Source organism: Anser anser (assembly GCF_964211835.1).
Source record: "Anser anser genome assembly, chromosome: 2".
Lineage (NCBI taxonomy): Eukaryota > Metazoa > Chordata > Aves > Anseriformes > Anatidae > Anser > Anser anser.
This window is the reverse complement of record NC_139721.1, coordinates 28,504,982-28,530,356: the sequence shown is the minus strand read 5'-3', so window position 1 is coordinate 28,530,356 and position 25,375 is coordinate 28,504,982. Positions and strand designations below refer to the sequence as shown.

Sequence of the window (25,375 nt, the reverse complement as noted above, 5' to 3'; positions counted from 1 at the left end):
AATAGATTGCCAAGGGTGGGATATTACAGAGAAATATTTTGTGGTTAACAATTTGGAAAAAAAAAAAAAACAAACACCCTACAGCAACAAAAACAGATCTTAAAAACCTTACCTTTTATTTATGATCATTTTCCAAGTTGACAGACAAGGACCAATGTCTCAGCTGTTATATTTTACCCCACAAAATATGTCGAGTGCTTTTTTCAAAGTCTAAGGTAAACCATCAGTCTAGAGCCTGATTACCTCTTTTAGGAGAACTGTACACAATATGTATTCATTAAATTCTATTTTGTATTTTATGCAAGTTATATAAAAGTTGGTGTAATCAGTGAAGTTGTGATTGCGAGGCAATACACTGAATCACTTACGCACTGAAATGCTCTGAGATGGCGGATCACTACTTCAGAGAGCTTTTTTATAAAACCCATTACTATGCAAAACAACCTGCATGTCATTGTACTTTGATATCCAATTTTCACTTTTGCTAAAGGACTATAGTGAACTCATTTAAATAGAAATCATCTGAAAGAGGAAAACATTGATTTGTATTGAATCATACTCTTATGCCTTCTGAAGACAAGCAATGAATAATCTCCTCAGAAATTAAAAGCTGTTTTCAAATTGTTGATGTTTTAAAACATCAGGTGCAAAAGCTGTCCCCCATGTTCCTTGCATCTCAGGAGGGGGATGGAGGGGGATGAGGAGGAAAAACACATCAGAGATACCACGATCCCCATTTAAGTCTCCTGAGCTGACAAAGAGAGCCATGTAGCCTGTGGGATGAGTCCACAGATGATTGTTTCTTCGGCTAAAAGCTTTGTGTAAGATAAAGCTGCATCAGTAGCTGAACAATTTCATTTACAGCATCAGATGTGAGATTATTTTTTTTCCTTCTCTATGGTTTGGCAATTTTATTTCTTACTTTTCTGTGCCAGAAGGTATGGCCTCACTAAGCCTGGGATCAGAGAGGACCTGTGTCTAGTTAAGAGAAACACACAAACGAAAAAAAATCAAGCCATCATCTTGTACTGTTTTTTGATTTGTTTGTTTGTTTGTTTTAAGCTTGCATCACTTGCAAGAAGAGTAATTGTTAATTTTAGAAGTTAGACACCTGGAGGAATGTGACAGGTTAAATAGGCACACTGAACAATCTCATTGCATACTTCAGTCACTGTTTTATGTCTGCATCTCTATATAGTAATGGTAGATGTTCTGTCTTTTATTACTGTCAATCCCTGAAAATTTCAATAGCATGAATATAGAAAAGAGAAATTAAAATATTGCTCATTTGACACTGGTGAGGAAAAAAATAAAAACTATGTTAACACTTTAAACAAGAAAATCTGTGTAGTCAAAGTTTACTGACAACAAATATGTAAGGAATCTGAAAATCAATCCTTTACACAGGGAATCTGTAGGAATAGCTCCTTTGTTTGTAAAATTCTCAATCAGAAAGCCAAGGATAAGAAACTGTTTTGACATGACAAAATTGTTAGAGGTGAATATTCTCCCTGTAATATCAGAGATTAAGATTTTTAAAAGTGGGTGCTGAAAAGTAAAATCTTAAATTTAGTTTCTCAGAAGAGCACAAAAGAGTTAGATGCTGAGCTGGTATTTTAGTCTCCTCTGAAGACCCCAGTCTATATTCTTATTCAGATGATTAGAGTGACCAAATTTTTTAGCAGTTGTCCCCTAAAAGTTTTTCCATTAAAATGTATAAAGTCCACAATTTCAGTAACCCTTTTTGAAGCCCTTGACTAAAATTGATTCAGTTGTCACTACCACAGCCAGATTAATCTCAGACCATGATGGGGAAAGACGTAGTAGATGTAGCTGACTGAACCCACATTTCCTTCTGCAATAAGGCAGCTACCACAGTATTGTATACATAGCACCATAGAAGGTAAGACTCCGGGATGAATCGTCTACTGATATGTATGACCACTCTATTCTCAAAACAGTTATCTAAGATGACTTCTTATTCTTTATTTACAACAATCCTTTTGTAGAAGGTATGTGATGAAGGGATAAATTCTTCATTATTCTGTATCTTCAGTAAATGAATTTGAAAATGAGGGATTGGAGATTAACAAAGACTGAGGAGATAAAAGTAAGTTGTAAAATAAATGTGCAGAGGTAGAAGAAAAACAAATTAAGGCTTAAGACTATGATCCAGAAAAATGTGAGGAGATTTGAATATTGTACGTTGCAGGTAATAATTTAAAATAAAATAATAATATATTCATGGAGCTGAAAGATATAGAGCTTCATAAGCAATCTGCAGATTCATTGGTTGTCCCACAAGAGATAGGTGATACACTAGCTAGAGTTATAGAACAGTCAAATCTCATAAAGAAAAAAATAGTGCTGCTGTTCTAGAAATTTGATCATTGATGGGTATTGTCATCATCAGACTGAAAAGACGTTGGTAATCCAGCTACTTGCAATTAATTCTCTGGCCCGTGTTCATTCTGAGTATATTAACCTTTTCATCTGAACTCCTGATGTGCATAGGAATAAGACTGTGATCCCTCCAGCCATTCTAGGAACCAGTCTGTCTCTGCAAATCCTTGTTTACTTATTGGCAATTAACAGCCATTCATTTCTCAGGGCACAGAGATCTGTGTACTTCTCATTGGCTGCAGATAAATAAATAAAAGGTGATTATGCCAACTGGATTCCCAAGACAAAGCAGAGTCCAGAAAATCAAAAAGCTGTATCTATTGGTAAAGCAAACCTTCATCCACTGCATGGGATGAATGAGCATGTTGGTACTTTGGCTGATGTATGCATTAATTTTTTAAAACAAGGGTTTTTATCATATTTGCCTGATAGATATTGACATATTGATTTTAACAAACCTCGCTCATCTGGAGATGGGAAACTTAGGTTTCTTTCTCAGAGCACTTTTCTTTGCCACCAATAGGGAAGGTTACTGAATCTCTATAGAGTATGTTTTCCTTACAGAAGCTCAAAAGAAACAAATGGAAGATAATGCTGATTTGATTCAAGAGGAATGCATATCAGAGAATGCAGATAACTCTACAGAAGAGCCTATTGAAGGAGGGCCAGATGCAGATGGGGATGGAGAAGAGATGACTGATGGGATAGAGGAGGATTTTGATGAGGATGGCAGCAATGAGCTGGTAAGGAAAAACCATGCCATGTCTGTCTATACAGTTGCTACACGTAACAACAGAGAACCAAGGATCTTGGTTAACAAAAAAGGTCACAGCAGCAGTGTGATATTCTGTAACAAGTACCTAGCCCTACATTCTTCATACACTGCAGTATCTGTTAAGCAAGGGAACCTCTGAGGATAAACAGGAAAAATATATTTTGCTACACTTGGTGATTTAAGAAAGGAAATTAAATGTACTTTTTTAAAATTTTATTTTAATTTATGATTGCACATTTAATGAAATGTAGATGAGAAAGGAAAGCATGGGTATTGTTCTGTTTTGCATTGGCTTGCTTTTAACTGGAGCATTTCAAAATAAGATTCTAGAACAGAGAACTTTCTCATTAATAACTATGTGGTCTTCAATAATCCCCAGTCTCTGTCCTGTATGTGTATCTACTGCAGGCTGCACTGACAACTACAGATATTTTTTATGGAAGGATTTTGCCCTAATAAATGTCTGGCTGAAGAGTTTCCAGCATGAACCTACATTTGAGTAACATCATGAAATGCCCATCATGATGTTAAACTTCTAAGTTCTAAAGAAACATTTAAAAGTCAGATTTATAATTTTTTCTACATTACAAACAAGAACAGATCGGTCACATTGTTTTAGATACCAGGACTCCAAAACACTGCATTTTCTATCTCACTCTCTTCTACGCTTTCACATTCTTCTGCTTTGAGCAGAAATCACTTCTGTTACTCAATGTCACTTTCGCTGATTGAATTTTAACGCACATTTTATCATGTCTACAATAAAAAAAAAAAAAATAATAATAATAATTCAGCGATGCTGAAAGGAGCCAGTCAGCAAGGGGCCCAGCTGAACCAACACCAATTGTGGAGTAAGAATGCAAGTAAATAACCAGCATTTTGTACCGCTTACTACAAACACAATTTAAACCTACCACTAATTTGAGTGTTTGTGTTCCTTTAGCCAATACAGGACCCTCTTGATTGTATGACTCTTGAATATCATTATTCCAAGGAGAAACTAAACCAATATGAATCTCCTCATCTTTTAATGTGCAATGAAGAATAGATGATATTATCACTTCTTCTCAAAGGAACAGGTTATACGCTACAAGTATTAGGGGCCTCTGTAAGCAGTTGCCATTCTGAATTTGTAGGAAGTAGAAATTTTATAATGAATAAATAGTTGTAAATATAACATCCCACCATGATTAATATCTGATCAGCTAAAGTGACATGAACAGTTGAGTGACCACAGCTAAGGAAGACTGGTATGTTTTTCATTAATTGTGTCAGACTCCCTACTGCAGACAAATAAATAGGGAAGATAATGTACAGTATATTAGCCTCTGATGGTTCAGTGCTGTTATTTCACTCTGTGAGTATAGCATATTTAGCATATATCTACAGTATATAATGAAGCATGATGCAGAAGAAATTATTCATCTAGCACAGGCTTAGGCAGAAAAGTTTCTAAAAAGCAAAAGCACAGGAAGACTTCTTTAGCAGTGAAGTCTGGAATTGGCATAGCCACGCTTGCAAACTGCTTCTTCCAAGTTTAAAAGCCTTTCCCTGCTTTACATTCTGGCATTAGTGGAAATGCAACATGTTGCCCCAAAGCCATCTCAGAGGTCTGAAACACATATCTAAGGCAAGGAGGGAAAGAGCTCTACTTTCTCTGTATGCTGTTACTTAGTCCTTTAATGGCACTGAGTGTGGTGGAGTTGGCTGGCTGTATATGGAGAGTAGCATCCTTCATTTTGTGCCTTAGCATTCATGAATGTTGTCCCCCCAGCCCTGGTACAGTGGTAGAAAGGAAAGGCCAGGGAAGAGGGTTTATGTGCATCATCTCAGTCAGGTGCAGCCCATTCCAGTGCCAGGGCGGCAGCAGCCAAGCAGCCTCATCTTCCACCATCCCAACACCAGGACATATAGCTGAGAAGAGTCAGCATTGCACACTTCAAAACTTAGAATCCAGATTGCCATTGATATGAAGTCCTTGTGCTTTTCATGTTCCTTTGCCATTTTCCTTAAGCTTTGGAAGAGGCCACTTCGCATTAGTTTTTCTTCCTGCTAAGATGGGATAATAACATTATCTTTTTTTTTTTTTTTTTTTTTTTTTTAAGTCTAGGAAGATCAGTGAATAAATAAATGTTATTGATGGGATAAAAAAACTACTCTATGGAGAATTACTTCAAAGAAATCTCAGGCAATGGGTGTTTTGTATGGATGCATAACTATAAACTGAACTGTGCATTTCCCCTATAGTTTTTACCCAGATACTTGGCAGTATTTACCAATATTGTTATAATATGAAGCTGGTAGGTTATGATGTACATTGTAATTTAACATGTTTTCCAGTAGACTTACATATACTTATGTAGATCTAATGGCCAGTTCCTAGAACTTTTACTTTCCACTCCAATCATTGATAGATGAATAACCAGAAATTCAGTAAGAAAGCTATCAAATATATATATATATATATTATAATATATAGTGAATAACCAGTAAGAAAATGTGGGACTTCACTCTGCTTGAAAATTTTCTGGGCCTTTTTATCTGGCAATATTCTCTGTTTTGTAAGAAGTAAAGCAGATAGATAGGCTTGTTACAAAACATGAAGTCCTAACAGATGTTTTTCTCCTGTTTCATGAAAACTAAGTTGTTTAGGAATACAGAAGAGCTGACTAATAGAAAATGTGTCTTTTTGGAATGGAGCCAGTTGCAATTTATTTGAGAAGAAAGAAGTTTTTTATAGCATGAAAAATGTTAAATGTGAAACAAATAGGACAAACTTTCCATGTGTGAAAACATAACCTTAGATTCAGAATAAGAAATACTCTTCCAAAGGGCATTTTTAATGAAATATATCTTTCCCAAATATAAAGCTAAAGGGATTTAGGATGATGATGAAAAAAAACTCTTCTTTCTGCATTAAGACCAGCAAAGCAAATATAAAAACATTTGTAATGGGCATAGCTAGTGTTCTGAACTCAGTTCAGCATCAAAAATCAATTATGAGTCCACTAGTCTCAGAAATGTTATTAGAGGAAGAGAGCAACTTTACTTAAATTAGTTTTTTTTTTTCTATGGTGCAAATTTATTTAGCTGAGAATCTCCTACCAAACCATTTGCCAATATCCTACAGCAGGACTCCTTTTGCCAAACACATTACTCCTTTGTATATTTCCCTGAGAACAGCCCTAAGGCTGTCAGCAAAAGCAAGTTCAAGAAGGACTATCCCACCACTAGAGTTCAGATGCTGCCAGACTGGAATCTCTGAATGTGTGTGTGTGGGTCGGCATCTTTGGGCCAGAGGACTCAAAAGTATATTTCTTTCCCAACTTCTAATTTTCACTCGCAAAGAAAGTGACTAGCACTCTGACAGGATGTATCCTGTGGGTTTACGTGGTAGGATCCATTCTCTAAATTCACACTAAGTCTATTTGAAGGAACAGGTTACTGCATATTAACTGAGTGATGGCAGCTGTCTTCATACCTGCTTTCAGCCTAGACCAACTGTAAAGAAATGTGAAGTAGTTTAGCCTGCAGTCTGAGTTAAGTCTGGCAAGGATTTAAGGAGGCTTTAGCCTCTTAATTTGCCTGCCTCACTACACACATAAAACACAACATGTTCAACAACTGTACAACTTTCTCATCCGGCATTCAGATCAGAATGTTGTTCATCCCTGAATTATCATTTTCTATGGACTAAAGACACACTCCAAAACAGTTGTTATGGCTCAGCTGAAGTGTGAAAATTTGTTATGCCACAATAACTTGATTGCCCATCTGAATTCTAACTCAAGACGTGCCTTGTTTGAGTACCTTCTATAGTCATCAAACAGCACTTCTTGGGAAAGTTCCTATTGTATCAACTCTTTGCCCACAAATATGTCTCAGTAAGTGTCTCCAAAGCTGCAGACACTCCAGCTTGAGGATCTTTTTAAAATAATTCCCATTACTTTTGCTACATTAACATACTAAAGAGTTTTTTAAATGGTGATTTCAGATACATGACCCAGCTATCTATAGGTAGGCTGCCAGAAATTGATAGAGTCAAAGAGTGTACTTCAAACTGCTCAGTGAAAGACCGTAATATGCTTTTCACCCACATGCTCTTGCATGTTGACATTCCATTGCCTCTTGCACAAGGGCATGCAATAATACATTGCAGCTTCATATATATAAAATAATCACTAACTAGGAATGTAGATCCTGAGGTTACTTTACAATTCATGTCACTTAACTAGCCATCAGAGATAACTGGAGTCAATGGAAATTTCATATCTGTTTCCTTTGCTTCTTTTAGACAAAAAACAAGTAATTGTTTATCCAAGATTTTACCAGACCTGTGCATCAAGCTGTATACTCCTCTCCCTAAGTCAAACAGCTTCTAGTTGCTGTAAATTAAAAATCTTTGTTTCCCTTTCTAGTAAGAACACATCCTTTCTTAGTGCTTTTAAGCTAAACTTTTCCTCAACAGCCCTGTGAAGAAAGCAAGACATATTTGTAGTTTCCAGTCTTGCCTTAAAGAAAAAGAATCTTCACATTTCCAAAAATCCCCTCACACATAGATCACAAATAGGCAATGAATCATGGGAATACAAATCATCAATGATATCAAGCAGTTTTTAGGTGCCTAGCACAGCTTTTAATTGTAAAGGGTGGGAAGGAAAACCAGTAACCTCTTCTTATTCCTGTGGTTGGACAGAATAGAGCAGAAATGTCACTACTGCAGCATAGTCCAACACCCATTTTGATATTTGAGGAGCAGCTGGCCTCAGCACCCATAAAACAAGTTCCTTTTCCTCACTACAATTAACTTTAGCAGTATATGGCATGATGGACAGCATGTGGGAAAAGCATGAATTAGCTTGCATGGTGGTTTCCTTAGTCTGCCGAATTAGCAGCTGGCCCAGAGCATTTCGTATAACTGCTCTGAACTTGTTTCAAATGGCACTAATAAATCATCAGGGAACCACTGGCTCAAAATAAACTATAACTTATTACCCCAATACCTTTGTAAATAATAAAGGTGGCATCTGATTAATCAGCTGAAAGCCTGAAGTATTGTAGATTTGGGGGAAAAAAAAATCACTTCCAGCTAATGCTTAATAAAATACCAACAAACCAATTAATTGGAATTAATAATACACAAGCACTCATATTTATATTACATTTCCAAAGAAGAATAGTTTCTATCAAACTGTCAGCCTTTCATAATAAATAACTATAATAATAATTGTACAGTGGTGGTTCAGAAGTTAAGCATTCAGCAGAGCAAACAGCATTTTCTGGTGGACCCACATGATTCCACTGATTTCAAATACAGTAGATTTATGGTGTCATAATTCAGAGCAGACTCTGGTAAGTACTTGACTGGAATTTGAAGGATATATTCATATTTGCAACATCATGATTTTATGCTGGTGTGGTAACATTAAAGATTATGAAGCTACACAAGCATTAGATTGGAGTTCCACATTAATGAGTCATCGTTAATAAGAAGTCTCGAGAGGCATTTACATTAAATTATATCAGAAACAAAATGTACAGAGCCCACTTCTGGTCACAATGCAGATTTACTGCCATTATTTCAACATCAATTATAGTTCCCTTTCTAGTAACTATACTTCAGTTACATTTGCTTCTCAAAGACATTCCATTTCTTATTCCTGTCCTTTTTCCCACCTACGCACTTCATGTTTTCAATCTATATAAAATTTGTTTCAATAGTCTGATAGAGAATCATGTTTCAAACATAAATATTAGAAACAGCCATTGGAAAAAAAATAAAAATCAGGATAATCCTCTTGCTGTACTGAGTTTCATTATGCAAAAAATGAAAATGTTGTGATATAATAATAGTCACATTTCTTATGGGAATTGATGCAAAATCCATTTAAATCTATGGAAGCAACTAGTACTTTGGCTAAACCTCTTCAAAAACATTTTCCCTCCTAAAAGTAGTTAAAGGAAAATAAAGTAATTTAGTAGCAAATCTGTTTGAAACAGTGAAGCTTCCTTTAATTCCATTGCTTAACATGAGAATTCTTGAAAATATTCAGCAGTCGAATAAGATCTACAGAAAAGGAATAAAACTTTGACCGATAATGTAGTTTAGATCCTATTCTGCATATCTTGAATAACAAGGTTGACCAAATACATGATTATTTGAAAGGGTTGATAGTATTTAATTTATTATTGTAATCAAATTGGATTTTTCATTTCCTGTTTTTTGTTTGTTTGTTTGTTTGTTTGTTTTTTGTCAATAGCATCAGAGCAGGCCAGACTTAGTCTTCTGTTATTCTGTTATCAGTAGAATTAGGCTGATTAAGCATGTCAAAAAGATCAATGGCTTTTCTAGCAATAAGCAACATGATGAATGCAATTATATAAAGTACTACTTAGGAAAAAAAAAAAAAGATTAAAATTCTAAATAATGTTAATGGCTGAAGCAAGATCATGCCAAAAATCTTATTTAGATTACTTTAAATGTTATTGACACCAAGAAAATTTATTTTTTTTGGTGCACTGAACATATTGGACTTCATTGAAAGCTTGCTTTCAGTATCAGGGGAAACAAAGTTCTTCATTCCTGAGACAAATGAATAGGTAAAAGATTGTATTCACTTGATAAATATCGATGTAAGATGTTTGTACTTGAGCAAGCTAAGAAAGTCATTAGGGGCAGCATACCTGACAGATACTAATGTGTTGTACCTTCCAAAGCTGCAGTAAATCTAATAACCTGTGACTGAAAAAATGGAGAAAGTAATAAAAGCATGTCATGAAATCAAAAATTGTAAGAAACTTCCTGACATGCCCTTTTGTTACATTTAATATATGCAATATCACAGTAGACTTGTTTGTTGTTCATGCACTGTTGTATGAGTGAGTCATTGGAAAGGCCTTGCCACCAGCTCCTCCTTCCCATTTTTCCTAGCAGTAGATTTCTCAGAGGAAGACTACCTAAGTGGTGTTCAGGGTTTTAACCTGAACGGTTCAGGTAGCTCCTGAATGACTATGTAATTTTTTTTTTTAATTATTATTTACATCATATCCCCTAGATATCACTTGGGAAGCCACAGAGAATGCAAACACTGTTATAACACACTTTGTGTCTCTTTCTACTAGAATTTCCAGCCTGTAATTGCATATTTGTAAAATGAATGAGCAAAATAATTTCCTCATCTTTCATATCTATTCCTCTGCATTTCCTCTATATTATTTAGTTCTCAATTAAAATTAAAAAAAAAAAAATTTTTAAAACATTTCTAATGCAAATAATTTAATTGCAGCCATTAGAATCTTACAGTGTTGATGCAAAACAGCTTGAAAGCAAAGTTGTTTCTTCTGTTTATCTCTTTTTAAACGAAAAGATGGGGAATCAAGAAGTTTGGGTCCCATTCTCGCTTTACCACTGTGCCAGTGTGGTTCAGCAGACAGAATGTACATGTAGACTCAGACCCTCTTTCTGAGGTCAGATCAACGCGTGCCTTCAGCCATACAGTGAAAAAGTGGGAAAGAAACATTCCCCAAAGATATACTATAAACTAATAAAGACTATATGCTTTCCAGTCAAGAAAATTGCAGATTTTATTTCTCAATTTCAATTTCCTCAATGAATTTGCTTTACTTTTCCATTGCACCCTGGTATCAGTCCCAATGTGAGTGAAGTTTCAATCATTTATGTTCCAGCATTTTCTGCTAAAAATTATTAGCACAACCTCTCTTTTTGAGGTATGCAAGGTAATTGCAGACCGGTCCCTTCAGGTCCATCAGAGTGAACATTAATAAACCCTGCAAGCAGCTTTCAGGGAACATACAGCAAGAGCAAGAAATCTTGCATGTGGTGTTCAACATACTATCCAACCCACTGAAGTGCATTTATGTGCAGCAGTTTGTTTAAATAGGGTGCACCAAATCTGAGACAATAAATAAATATTTATTCTTATTTATTATTAATAAATATTAAATCAAGGGGGTTTTGTTTGCTTTACTCCCTCAAAAACATTGTAAGAACTGGTCACAGAATTGTGGTATTTAGCCTACCCTAGGCAAACGGAAGCAATGGCTGGTTAAAGCTCAATGTTGTGCTAGACTAGTCCTAAGTAAACTCAAAAGCTCAGAAAACTCAAAAGTACTAAGTAAACTCAAAACTCAAAGTAAGCTGAAAAGCCTCTCAATGCAGAGCACTGGCTGGTATTTACAGCTTCCCAGAAGTTGGGCAATATGTCTATTTGGAAACACAAGCATGTGTTACATCTTGACAATACATTCGATATGTAAAATAATTTTGTTATTGCTGCACCACTAAGCTCATGTGCCAGCTTCCTGTGGACTGGTGTTTTGAAGAGGCAGCTCATATGCTTTCTATATTTTGGGGGAAGTGGACTCTGCTGCTCACTGACCCAGTGCATTGACTGACAGTAGATTTATCCATTATCAGATAATTATTGTTCATATTTTGTGTTCATTTTATTTTAGTTTGTTTTATTGTTTGTTTTTGTTTGTTTGTTTTAGGTTTGGGATGTGTGTTTTTTGTGTTTTTTTGATTCTTTGTTTTTCTGATTTTTTTAATTTTTTGTTTGTTTTGTTTTGTTTTTGGCAAGGCTTTATCTTTATCTTAAGCTTTTAGGTAAAAATAAGTTAGTTACAGTACTTGCTGGTTTTAGGACATCAAAATATTTAATTTTAACGAGTCAGCTTCAACTGTCAAAACCAAATGTTTTACCTCCACTTATTTCCAAATATTAATAATAATAATAATCTGTGAATTGTTTCAGAGACAAATAATGCTGTCAGACCAGGACAAAAATTATCTCACACATAAACAAAATACTTGCCTAAATGAGCTGAATTCCTCTCTGATATAAATTAATTGACCTTAATATTTATTACTAGTGGTCTGATTGTGTTTATTCTATTTAAGTAAATCAGAATTATCTCCACAGAAATTGCATAGATAACCTAAAATTCACAACAGCATAGAGTCAGTATTTAAGTGCAGTATGGAAACCAGGACAGCCTTCCAGAAGCAAACCTAGATCCCCTTTCAGGGGAGGGTGGGACTGGCTAGTTAAAAAAGATCACTTGAGGCTTGTATAGAAACACCATTTTTAATTTAAGTAACTCACTTTAAATATGAACACTGATTTCAGTTTCCACCCCTGACTACTTTTACCAATGTAATGCTGGCAACTTGTGAGAGGTATTTTGTTGGTTTTGGGTCACTCTTGACCAACGTTCCCCAGACCTGTGTAGGCAGAACATGCATCCAAATCGTGATCTAGCATGAATATCACAACAGCAGTACAAGGCACAGTGGGAAAGTGGTGAGAGATAGGGAAAGGAACACTAATGTTTTCCAGGTTCTCACTAGCACATTGAAATCCTCCACAAGGACTCAAGCCAGCCATTGGATCTGTGTTTGGTTATGGATTTGAGTCTATCAGCATAAAACTCAAATTCTTAGATATAACTGAAAGTGAACAATTGTCATGAATCACACATTTCTTTCCTGGTGTGTCAGTCTTTGAAAGTAAATAGCTTTAGTTCCCCTAGAAAACACTCATTTCACAGGCTTTATCAGTATGCTTGAGCCTCAGGAATGCTGAATGAAAAACCCTCAGAGGAAACATTTTTCTATCGAACCTCATCTGCAAGCCAAAGTGAGATTTTATGCAAGTAAACCGGGGTAAGCACTGAAAAGCCAAAAGATTTTTATTTTTCCATATAAAAAGACACAAACTTTAAATGTTTTTATTTTTTTCAACACAAATTACAGAGCCACTGCAGTTAGTGACCCAATTATTCCAAAAGGTCTCTGTTTTTTTGAGAAAATATAAATATGTTACTAAGAAGATTTTCTGCATGATTAATATCAAAAACATGAAAGGCAGTTTGAATTTATCTGTACATAGGTATTTATGGACCTCAGAAAAGGGAAATTATTTAGAAGGTGATAGGACTGTAATTGCCGTTTCAAGAAAAAAGTAACCAGTGAGGAATAAAACAAGCTCAGTCTGCCAAAATGAAGATTTGGAAGTTAATCAAATGCCATCTTAGCCAGCCTGTTATGCTGATACGTGTATCTGAATTTGTTGTTGCTATTCATTACTAAAAGTACAATACAATTTTATAATCTCTTTCAGAATGAGTAAGTTGTGTTCTGGCCCAATAAACAGAGAATCAAAAGGCTAAATTCTCTTCTGCTTCTTCTTTGCAGGGTTATGCTGATCCTTTCTCAGCTATTAGATGATTACGCACCATTTGCAGACTATAAAATAACCATAGTCCACTATTTTGTTTTGTAATTTTTACTTTTAAAGGCACTTCTCTTGAAACCCTCACAAAACAAAAATGTTATGCACTCCTACACACTTCACATTTAAATAAGTGTTATGCAGGAAAATGTCAAGCAAAAGCTGTTTAAAATATGACCAGGTTTTATTGTCATTTCCATGTAGACCACATTCCCAAACCAGGTTTTCTGCAGGTAATAGTGTTTTGCAGGTAACCCTACATCCTGTATGTTTATTTGATTGTCTTAATTCAGTACACTATTGTCACTTTTTATTTATCTGTTGGGTGTCATCATTAGCCTCATTCGTCTCCTCCTTCCTACATTTTTCTCCGAGGTTTTGTGGTACCTTTGACATCTCATGCTAAATGGTTTCAGCTCCTTCCTCCAGTGAGCTCTACTCCCTGTTCCTTCTCTATTAATTTGTTTTTTACCTCTCTCCACTTGCTCTCTCTGTTGACTAAAACCTCTGCCTCAAATAACTGAAAAATCTGCTGTTGATTGGATAGGGCATTCTTGAACTCATTACCATCATTGCTTACAATTTCTTTTTTCCCACATGGGTGCACTTTGTTCTTTGACACCTGTCTAAAATCTAATTTGGCTATACTGGGAAAGTTTGGAAGTTATTTCTGTGTAATTGGCTTAAGGTAGTTCTAGTATTTCATAAGCTCTTACATGCACGTATTAAAAAGAAATACTACATAAAGTGTAGATATAGTGAGTGTTCTCAGGGTACAAGTTTTAATAGTTCCTTTATACACTAAACTGTGTATTCAAACCTGCACCTTGGCATTGGTAAAATGGGAACTACTGCCTTTGGCATTAATGTTAATTGAATCACCACATCACACGGGAAAATCCCTGCTCCTCATATCAATCAGAGGCTAAATTAGTAGGAATTTTATTCTATAACTTTTTGACAGCACTCCACATCCTAAAACCATGTTTCTGTAGTATTTAGCAAGACCAAGACCAAAGCTTACCATGCATCCTACTAGGACTCATTTAGAATTGTTTCTCATGGAACTGACCCACTCTCAAGAAGCAGAAAACACCTAGCAGTCTTGAGTCATATCTCTGGGAATTTGATACGAATATCCCCTCATATTCAAAGGAAAGTGGGACATTTTCCCTTTGCTATATTTGTCACCAGACCACATGAATATATTGAATTGCTCTCAAGGCACACTGGTGAAAGCTGAGGGAATTCTGTGGATGCCATAAATGAGAACTTACTGCATTTGGTCTGGTTTTCATGCTTTTCCCACTCTTGCTTTACACCAACCAAGAGAGAACATGAAAGGGAGCGTGCATCAGTGGGAGCATGGTTTCAGCAGGAAGGACTCAGCATTGGGGAAGCCTTGTGAGTGTGTTCTGGGTAAAGACTTTTGGGCAGCAAGGTCTGTAAATGCACCACATCCCACCTTTCCATCTTTTCTACCTTCCCCTCCTTGGCAACCCTGCAGCCTACCCCAGGCTCTGCAGAAGGTCCAATTCCCCCAGCTTCAGACCCCTCCTACTGTCACCAGAAACTATACTGCTGGTCCCTGTGTCTTCTCCTAAAAGGGACCCTGTAGAGGAAAATGGCTGAAAGAAAAAAGGAAAAAAAAAAAAGAAAAAGAAAAGGAAAAAAAACAGTGGAGCATGAGGCAAACTCACAGAGTGAACTAAGGTGGACAGGTTTTTTCCTCCTTCCTTCAGCCTCACATCTGGCCATCATCAAAACTGCAGCATGTCCTCATTGGCACTCTCAAAATATTAGATCTTGTCTCCACCACTAAATTCAACCATATTTATCACAAATCTGCCCACACAGAGCTCTGAGAAATAAAAGATATATTGGTCCAGGGAAAAATGAGTATTTGATAGGGCTTCTCATTCTTCCTGATGACTTTTCTAGGGCAAGCAAGTGAAATAGAGCATTTCAATACAAAGGATGGGAGTTTGTTTTCATTGCTGAGTAAAACAGCCTTTCTCACATGTACTCGCATAAGTACTAACACTTCAAAGCAATTAAACTGTTCACTGAGCAGAAAAATGATTCTGTAGTGTTTTCAGTAATTAAAGTATGATTGACAGAGTACAAAAGATAATGATTAGTTTTCATCATTTGAAGGAAGATTTAAAGAAGGTGCAACTGTTTCATTTAATTATTCTTTATTGATATTAACCGAATTGTAATTCCATCCATTTTTATATGCAGTGACTATTCTATCACTAGCTCATTATAAAAAGTTTTGGTTTAGTGCCATAATTTTGTCTGTCTGGTTTTGCATAGTCTTACAAATGACACTAGCAAACCCATGATACATATTCATATCTACTAACATCTACTAAACTGAGCATTTATGTTTCATACAGAGTCATTATACTAAATCACCTGTATAACTCAGGATATTCTATGATTCTGGTTTTGATCAATGGCAAGTTGAATATGAGTCAGCAACGCGCCCTGGCAGCCCAAAGGGCCAACCGTACCTGGGGTGCCTCAGACACAGCACTGCCAGCCGGTTGAGGGAAGAGATTGTCCAGCTCTGCTCTGCATAGTACTGCGTGCAGGTTTTGGTGCTGCAGTATAAGTACATAAAACTACTAGACCATGTCCAAAGGAGGGCTACAAAGATGGTGGGAGGTCTAGAGAGGAAAGCACATGAAGAGCGGCTGAGGTTCCTTGGTTTGTGCAGCCCAGAGCAGAGCAGGCTGAGGGGAGGCCTCATGGCGGCCTGCAGCTCCCTCACGAGGGGAGCGGAGGGGCAGGCACTGAGCTCTGCTCTCTGGGGACAGCGACAGGACCCGAGGGAACGGCATGGGGCTGGGACAGGGGAGGGTCAGGCTGGGTGTTGGGGAAAGGTTCTGCACCCAGAGGGTGGTTGGGCAGTGGGACAGGCTCCCCAGGGCAGTGGGCACAGCACCGAGCCTGATGGAGTTAAAGAAGCATTTGAACAATGCTCTCAGACACATGATATGATTTTCGGGTGATTCTGTGTGGACCCAGGAGTCGGACTTGATGATCCTTGTGGGCCCCTTCCAACTCAGGATATTCTATGAATTCTTTACTTAATCAGAGAGTTTATGCTTTAAAACAAGGGATAAAATGCACAGGTTATTTCAAATGAACAGAGCTGTGCATGGGTTATTTCAAATGAACTCAGCTGTGGAGTCAATGTGGTAGGTAACACAAATTCAAGTTTCTTTGGTAAGCCCTGTTTGCTGTTTGTGAATTTCCATTCATGATGATGAATGCTATGTAAACTCCAATAGCAGGACATGCCCTGAGGATACCCTAAAAACATAAATTACAGTTTATTGCACTCAGTGTGAGTTGCCTGCTTAACAGAAAGGAAGGATATTGTCTTGAGTTAGATCCTGCAAATAAAACGGCAATGTGCACTACTGCATTGTTTAATACATCCTGATTTTTCTCATGTGGGGGAAATATCTGGAACAATATAGGTTATCCAAGATTTGAGTTGAAAAAAAAAAAAAATCTGTTCTGCAAAGATTCAGTTTTTCACTTCTTTGGTTGTCCAGACGGTTACATTTCATAATTAGAAATATATGTATATATTAGAGATGAAACACTATGCCATTCTAAAGAAAATATTAGTCGCATCTTTGGCTCTGGATTCAGTATTCTTATTTGTACAGATAGCAGGATAGAAGTGAGCAACAGACGCAACCAAAGCAATTACTCCATGGTTGCAATCTGAGATAGTGCTAGGATGAGGGCAGGTCTTGTAAGTGAAAGGACAGTGTAGAAGCTGCATTTCAATGGGGCTTGCAGATGTTTTGCAAAAAGCAATGTATAGCAGTCATGTAACCCACGGTCGAAGCCTAGCCAGACACCAGCAGCAACGTGGGAAGGTGTCAGGCATTGAGTTATTTGCCTGCAGAAATGAAGCTTTGCCTGAAACCAAGCAGGAGTCAGAATTAGCTGCAGCTGTCTCCCTTCTAGCTACTAACTCAAAAGTCTAGTCTTGAGAACTGGGTTGTCTGGCAAGGAAAAAACTAGGATAGCAAGGGGAAGGATACTTGAGGCTTTGGGTTTCAAGCCCATGTGTATGTGTATAGTCATCCATTCATCCACTGTTCAGCTGCATTTTTCTGGGAATTTCTAAGATTAATGTTATAGTGAAAGCTGTTCAGAGCAGCCGATTGCTTAAAAACAGATGCATTTTGTCAGATGAACATCTTGCATATACTTGTTGGGTGCTCTTATTGCATGTAATTATTGGGGGGTAAACCATACAATAAATTCTGTAATGTCCCTATTCTGTGGGACATTTCTCTAAATATTTTTTTTTTAATGTATTTCAAGGGAAGATGTTAATCATTTACATCTTTTGGGTTATTTAGTCAAGGTGCATTCTTTATACACCTTCCCAAGGACATATGCAGAATTTATACTCTCAGTAAGATTTATACTTATACATTTAGGTATGCAAGATGAACATGGGAAAGAAAGTCCAGCACACTTTTCCAATAAACTCTATTAGAAGTAAACTAGAGATTTACAGGGAACAAGGAACATACCCTTGTTGTTTACCCTTTTATTTTCGGAACTGTAAGGAAGAACAAATAAACCAGAACAACAAAAAGTCTGAGCTCTGTTTGGGTCCAGCTAGCAGAGATCAAAAGTCACACCTCCCACAGAGAAATGAAGTCCACCTGACTGAATTTAGAAAAGTCAAGAGCATCTGCTTGGCCACAGAACAGTGGTCAGCATTACAGCTTCCGACTGTCTGGGGAGGCTGGGGTGACAGGGGGTGGCTCACCCAATTCTAAACAAAATAAAAATAAAAAAAAATAGTGCCTTGTTGTCTTTAACACATACTTTTATTTTTACTTTTATTTTACTTTCTTGTAAAATGCTTTTAGGAGAAATACTGAGTGCAACCTATTCTATTGCATTGTGCTTGATGACTACGAAGCACATATCTTAGAGGGAGTGGGCCCCTGGCAGGTTGTCTGATGGCTAGCCTCTCCCCCAAAAAACGTCATTAACTTGCAGGGCATTCCTAAAGATCTACAGATGTAGAAAGTGGAACTATCTAGGCTTTGAGGGGAGGCAAGTGATAAGAATGTTAAACCTTTAAAAGACAACATAAAAAACTCTATAGATTTCTACTGAATTTTATTTGATTTTATTTGAATTTTTACTCCATTATTTTTATTGATTATAGTTTGGGTCCCCTTAAGTAGAAGAGCACTTACATTTAATCAGGTTTTAATATTTAATGTTGGCTTTCCAATGTTATATATATTGTGGCAGTGCAAAGTTAAAATGAATTGAATATGGTATAGTTGGTGTCTGGTAAAATGCTAGAAGGATAATACTGGAACTATAATAACAGTAACAGTAGAATTTCTGGAAGTCTGAAATACAGTGTTGTGCCTAAGAAGAGTGCTTTCAATAGCTCGTGCTCACAAAGCCAGCCATACAGGGGAAGAAAACAGCAGAAATAATTTCAGGTGGAAAATGAACTAATAAATATTCCATAACCTATCTCCAGCTTTTTTCAGAGATTATGATGGCAATTAGGATAGTATATACTGTTTCTCTGATATTGTCTATAGCTGCCAGGACTCCATGTTCTGTTGGGATATTCAATTCATTAAATGCAGTACGTTCAAATCATGCTTTTTAAAGTATTTTTTCTGTTAGAACTACATCAAATGAAAGCCATATTGCTAGCTTAAATGTAATTCAGTTCATCCTTGTTGTGTCAGGATGTTTTATATATATGTAACGGGAAGGAAATGAAAAGATTAAAAAATATATTAATCATCATGTGTTTTTTTTAATGTCATCAGCACTACCATAAAGCCAGCTGATAAATTGCATGCTACTCAGAAGAAAGAAATAGAATAAAATTAGTATTATATTGCACTAGATTAATCATAGCACTGGGTTACTGTCATTCTAAGGAAAATAAAAGCTTGACTGTTTCAGATTGTAAAGTTTCTTCTCAGTTTTTAAGATTATTTGCCTTAAGAGGCAAATAATCAGCCCATGTATTGAAACAAGAACATGGGATTTTGGGCCGGTGGGGTTGGTAAATTTTTATCATTGTTTCTAAATGACAGCAAAGCAGCATTGGTGATTTGGATCCGGATGGTTAGCAGTAACGCTTCATAACAGTAATCTAATGAAGCTTTTTAGTGCTGGTGACAGATAAATGCTTGAAAGGTTTATGGCAGGGAAAAAGCTCCGATAAATAACTTGAAACTCTGTCTCTCTTCTTACTTGCTTTTTATTATTTATGTATTTATATAAATTTATTTTTATTTTTTATTTATTATTTATATAAATTATTGCTTTTTATAATAACATAATGGTACAGCAAAGCATAGGTGACGAAACAGTGAGAAAAGAGGAACTCTCTCTAGAGCTAATAGGATATACAATAGAACCACAGGCTTCTTCTTACTTCTTGTAAGATGAATAGCTACTTAACAACCATTAGTCCTCTTGAAGACTTAGGGAGAGCATTTAAAAATCTTTTTCATGTAGTTAGTCTGTCCAGGGATCAGCAGCTAAAAATAGAGGAAGACCAAGATTTTTCTCTATACAAGTAGAGAATAATAGTTTCAGAATATTTTAACTGAAAGAAAAAAGTTCTGGGATCTCTCATATGAGCTTTCACCCTAATCCCGTTTACCTGGAAAGGGTACAACCAGAAATCTGGCACTGTGTTTACAACAAGGGGGAAATCTGGTGGCTGACTGCTTCAAAGAGAAGACCAGTCCCGAAGGTACCTAGATATTTCTGATGAAACCTTTTTCTTTGGAAAACTAGGTTGTCAGTAAATTGAATTTTTAACATAAATCATCCCCTTTTTTTTTTCTGGGGAAGAAAAAGGCAGACTTAAAACACAGTGGCGGAAGGGGAAATTGGTTGCAAAGAATATCTGGAAAATTTTCCGATTTTTATCAGCGGTTCACCAGGTTGTGTCAGCTGTTTTGCTTCGGTTATAGAAAATTATATAAGTGTTACAGAAAAAAAAAAAAAAAAAAAGAGGAAAAAAATTGGCAACAAGATTTTTTTTCCTGTCAAAAGTAAAATAATAATAATAATAATAATAATAATAATAATAATAATAATTAATAATAAAACCTTATGTTGAATTTTTCACTTTAAAAAAAAAGATACTCTCTATTCCTGTTAACTTTTTCTACTGTTAGTTTTCCAAACAGATGTGACTGGGGAAGCATTGTCAGTTTTCATGTGGGTAGGTGGTGCTGGTATGTCTGGTGTTTCCCTGTGGAATCACTGAACTATCAGCTGAAGCTGGTAGCATTCGTGGGTCCCATAGCAGGACGGAGATTTTTAGATGTGATCTGCCTCAGGCCTCTCCTGGAAGAGTGACCCTCAGAAGCATTGTTGACACTGGATTTTTTGCTGTTTCACACTGTGCCTGGCAAAACAACAAAAGAAATCAAAGAATATGCAATTAAAGCCTAGAACATGTACACAGAAATAATAATAAAATAGACAATGTTAAAGCCGCTGAAGAAAGACTCATCAACCTGGTAACAATAAGCATTGCTGAAAGCACACACTCAGTGTAAACGGTGCAGAATGAGATGTATAAATAGTGCAATGGGACTGAGCAAAGAATCTTACATGCAATTTATTTAGATTGAAGGTTATTGTGCGAATAAAATATTTCATTGCAAAGTGTCTAAGAAGCGTTCTTATATTTTCTGCTGCTAAAAGAGAAAGTATCCAACAGTTGTTCACATAGCATTACTGAGGGGAAGCTTACTTCAGCCTCAACAGCTCTCACTTGATTCACTGTGGTTATTTTGGGCCTTGTGGTCTAACGTACGACTGCTGCACAGTCCTGGCTGTCCACTGCTGCGGGTCCACGATCTGCCCTTTAGCCCTCAAAGTTTTAAGGTGTGAAAGTCTGATGGATATTGATATTTGACTGATTTGTGGGAAAAAAAAAAAAAAATCTTTTTCCCTGTAGTCTTGGCTTCCTTTTGAGGATCTGCTGAAATAAATTCTCTGCCTTTATACTAAAGCAAACTTTTCTTATTTCTCAGTTTCTACAGATCAAGTGATGAGATGCCATGTGTGAATCCCCTGAAAGCTGAGAAGAGAAACTCTGACTTCCCAACAGAAAATTGTGAACCGTGGTTTCTTACTGGCTAGCAAGACCTTTGATTCAATTTGTACAAAAATGCAATTTACTTATTAAAAAGGACATTACTGTTAAAATATTAGAAATTCCATTTCTTATATGTTCTAAGCTGTACAATTGTCAGATTTTTATGGTTTAGATTGTAAATGTGTTTTTCTCTGGCTAATTATTGGTATTATTTTTTTAATTTTGATGTCTTAAAGGCCAATGTACTGTATCATAATAAGATGAAGGACATATTTAACAGGTGTGAGAAACACTGTATACAAATGTATATTTCTAAAAGCTATTTTTATGATTAGCATGTTTTACCATATTAAGAGTCAGTTGATATTGCACTTCTTTGTTTACAGCTTAATTCAAACAAGATCATTATAATTAGTGTCACACTTAAATACATTGTATGGTATTTTCCATTATTTTATTTATTATATTTGTCATTTAAAATAATCATGTTTACTAATAGAGATAGCTGATAAAAAGTAAAAATGACAAAATATGAGAGCAATCCTTGATAAACTGTAAATTGGATCCACTTGTTAATCCCTTTAATCAGATAAGTGCTTTCTGTGATGCCACTCACTAGGCAGTTGTTACAGCTGTATCTGCAAATCTTTAAAGGCATTTTTTTTGTTACCATATGAGAAGTTTACATGGAAGCCAATTTCCTGTCTAGCCAGGTACATTCCTTACAGGCTGTCAATACCTGAGAGCCTAAGTTGTCTTACTGATTGTTTTATTGGTTGCTTTATTTTTTGGCAGTAGTCTTTCCACTCTCAAAATCCTAACACCTTTCTACAAGCCTGAAGTTGGAATAATTAATTATTACAGATGTTGTAGGGGTAATCTCATCATAGAGTTTCTGAATAAATATTTCCTTTCAAACAGAATGGATGGATTATTTCTCTTGCATTACTGAGATATTAAGGGTATCATAGCATGTATGATATGGGTATAAGGTCTTCTCTGAGTAGCAACTTGTTCACCATCCCAAAGCTAGGCTTCCTTAGTGCTGCAGATGACATGAAATGAGGAAGAGATATTTATTTACATTCTTAGATGAGATATACTCCTATAGAAAGAGACATGTCTTTAAAGTAATTGAAGGAGGAAAAAATAATTTAATAGCAACAGCCTTCTAAGAATGAGAGATATCTTGGAAGATGAGAGATGAGACATCATTTACATATTTACGCTATGTAAATACCCTTCCCAGTCAAATGAAGCTCAGACCTCAGTTGTGTGGCAGTCTGGAGCTTATCAGCCCTGACTGATATCCTTTGCCAGGGTATCTGGTGTTTGGTTTCATCCAACACCACACAGATGAACCTTAGCCTCACCCTATATGCTTAAAGAGAAAGAGAAAGAGGGAAAGAAGGAAAGAGAGAAAGAAAGGTACCAGAGAAATCCTATAATAGATCAAACTTTCAATTTCTATAAAAAAACAGCTGTTTGTGAGATGCTAGGTTCACCACCAAAAAGTGGGGTTATGAGGAGGTGGGAACTCAAGGATTCTGGTCAGGTTTCCAGCATGGGAACTATCATCACAGAAGGAGTGATATTCTTCAAAATATTTGGAAGAGCACATATGTGAATTAAATTATCTATAAATGAGTGGGAATTTACTTCACTAGATTATGTAACATACCACTTTCACTTATATTTGTGTATCTTATCTTTAGCTTGTATATTGTCTGTAGAGTTACATGAGTTTACCAGAGAGCTGAGTAGTATCTAGCTATTTAATTAAGGAAAGAATAATATAAGTAGTTACACATGAACATTAGCAATTGCAAACTCAGAATATGCCAAGGGTGACAGTCCCAGAGAAGTAAAAAGAAAAGATATTACTTCTGTGTAAGTGAAATGTTAGGTCAAATCAAAAGGTGAAATATTTCTCCACTTTCTTCACTATTTCTCTGCGTAGTATAGATTATGATCATTTTTAACAGCAAAAATGCAACAAAAATTGTCACCTCAGGATCTCCTTCTTTGGCTGACAGTTAAAATAAGTCCAAATCTTAACGTCTGAATGGGCTTTTTGCCCATTTGAGTTATGTAAAGTGCTGGCTGATTCTGAAAGACACAGAATGTCATCCAAGAAGCAGATCAGTTTTGATAGTGGTGTTAATAATTACATATGGGAAACAGTTAGATGTGTTTACCACCTCCATTCTAAGTGATCTAATAATCTATAAAAAACACCCTTAGATTTTTACAAACATCTTTCCAAATATTATCCTTAGAGTATATATTCACAGAAATGATTTCACAGTCTTAATATCAACCCTTTTTCACACCACAGTTTAAGTTCAGAATATATTTCAAACACAAAAAGAAGCCTTTGATGAGATCATCATAAGGCACTGTTTCATTTGCAACACAGAAGCTTGTTGTGCCAGGCAGTCTATTACTAGCGAAGTTTCTTAATGGCATGTTTGCTTCAAATCACCACAAAGGATACTGGTAGCTTCAACAGAGCTTGATAGTTCTATTCTTGTCATGTATGCGGTATGCTCAGTGTTGTTTGTCATTAATACATGAATGGTACATCGTTACATTGGTTTTGTTGGTTTTGGTTTTTGTTGCTTTTTTGTTGTTGTTTGGTTGGTTTTGTTAAATATTATTCATCACTTGCAATATGGAAGAATAAGAAACATAAAGGATCTTCTCAAGAAGCTTGGCTAGTCAACAGTCATGTAAAATGCTTTATGGGCAGTCCTGAATTATATAAATTTATTTTTTACAGAGACCTACATGCTCTGTGTATTTCAGATATTTGTTTCAAGACTGTGCAGCTGCATGAATGGAAAATATTTACTAAAAAAGCTTTAAAGTTTGGATCAATCAATAAAAAATATTTTTACTTTTGTAAACTCATATATTGTTGCTGTTCTTATTAGATTTCTCTGTAGATCCACTTTTCATTCTGAAAAAACATTGTAATTAAACTATGTAGATAACTACAATATTGTAAGCAGTCATGTTTTTAGTCAATACCACTGCAAGTCAAAATTTAAACATTCAGGGTTTGCCCATGTAGAGCAGATTAATGTGTCATTGCAGTTTTCTTTAAAATGCTGTAACATAATTTTTACATGTCTGTAAATAAATATTTTCTCTGATTTATGCATTAATTCAATTTTGTAATTTCTTCTGCTGAACTGTGACTCTAAGGAACTTTCCAGGAAAAATATGTTTCTCTCATGGAAAAATACCATTTAAAGTTCTGAGATAATATGGTGCCTCACAGACTTTCCAAGCAGTAATAACAGAAACAGAAATCCATAGTAACAAGTATTATTCTTAAATAAATAGAAGGAGAAAAATGTGGTAAATGCTGTTACCATTTTAACTGTTTAAAAAAACTTAAAGACCATTCCTGTCTTAAAAAAATGTCTGAGAAGAAATGTGACAATCTTCCTGAAAAGAGGATTTGATGAGAGACTGGAAGGAGGGGGAGAGCAAGGTCCAGTAAGTTTCACAGGAATTGCACAGAATTTATAGAAATGAAGAATGCATTTTATTCATCTTGCAATCATGCATTATCAAAACAGCATGAATATAACTTATGAAAAACATGTAAAGAATTATTAATATTTTTCTGTTCAGTATTCAAACATTTATTGTTTATAATTTCATTCACAAGGTGCCGTTATTCACAAACTAAAGAAAATTGATCTGTGAAGTCTATGAGAAAGTTTTTTAAATGATACTGGAATTGTTGAGAACCAAGACTGTCAAGAAATACAT

The 25,375-nt window shown here is 35.9% G+C and overlaps 1 protein-coding gene across 10 annotated transcripts in view; it reads left to right on the top strand.

The window, feature by feature from the left end:
- RALYL (RALY RNA binding protein like) overlaps positions 1-24,759 on the top strand; it is a 415,465-nt gene extending 390,706 nt beyond the window's left edge. For all 10 annotated transcript variants that reach the window (XM_083823402.1, XM_083823401.1, XM_083823399.1 and 7 more), the window contains 2 exons: positions 2,968-3,146; positions 21,525-24,759. In XM_083823402.1, the coding sequence (XP_083679528.1) occupies positions 2,968-3,146; positions 21,525-21,542 (197 nt within the window). In that variant the 3' untranslated portion in view covers positions 21,543-24,759. The remainder of the gene's footprint in view (positions 1-2,967; positions 3,147-21,524) is intronic.
- Positions 24,760-25,375: the final 616 nt, after the last annotated feature.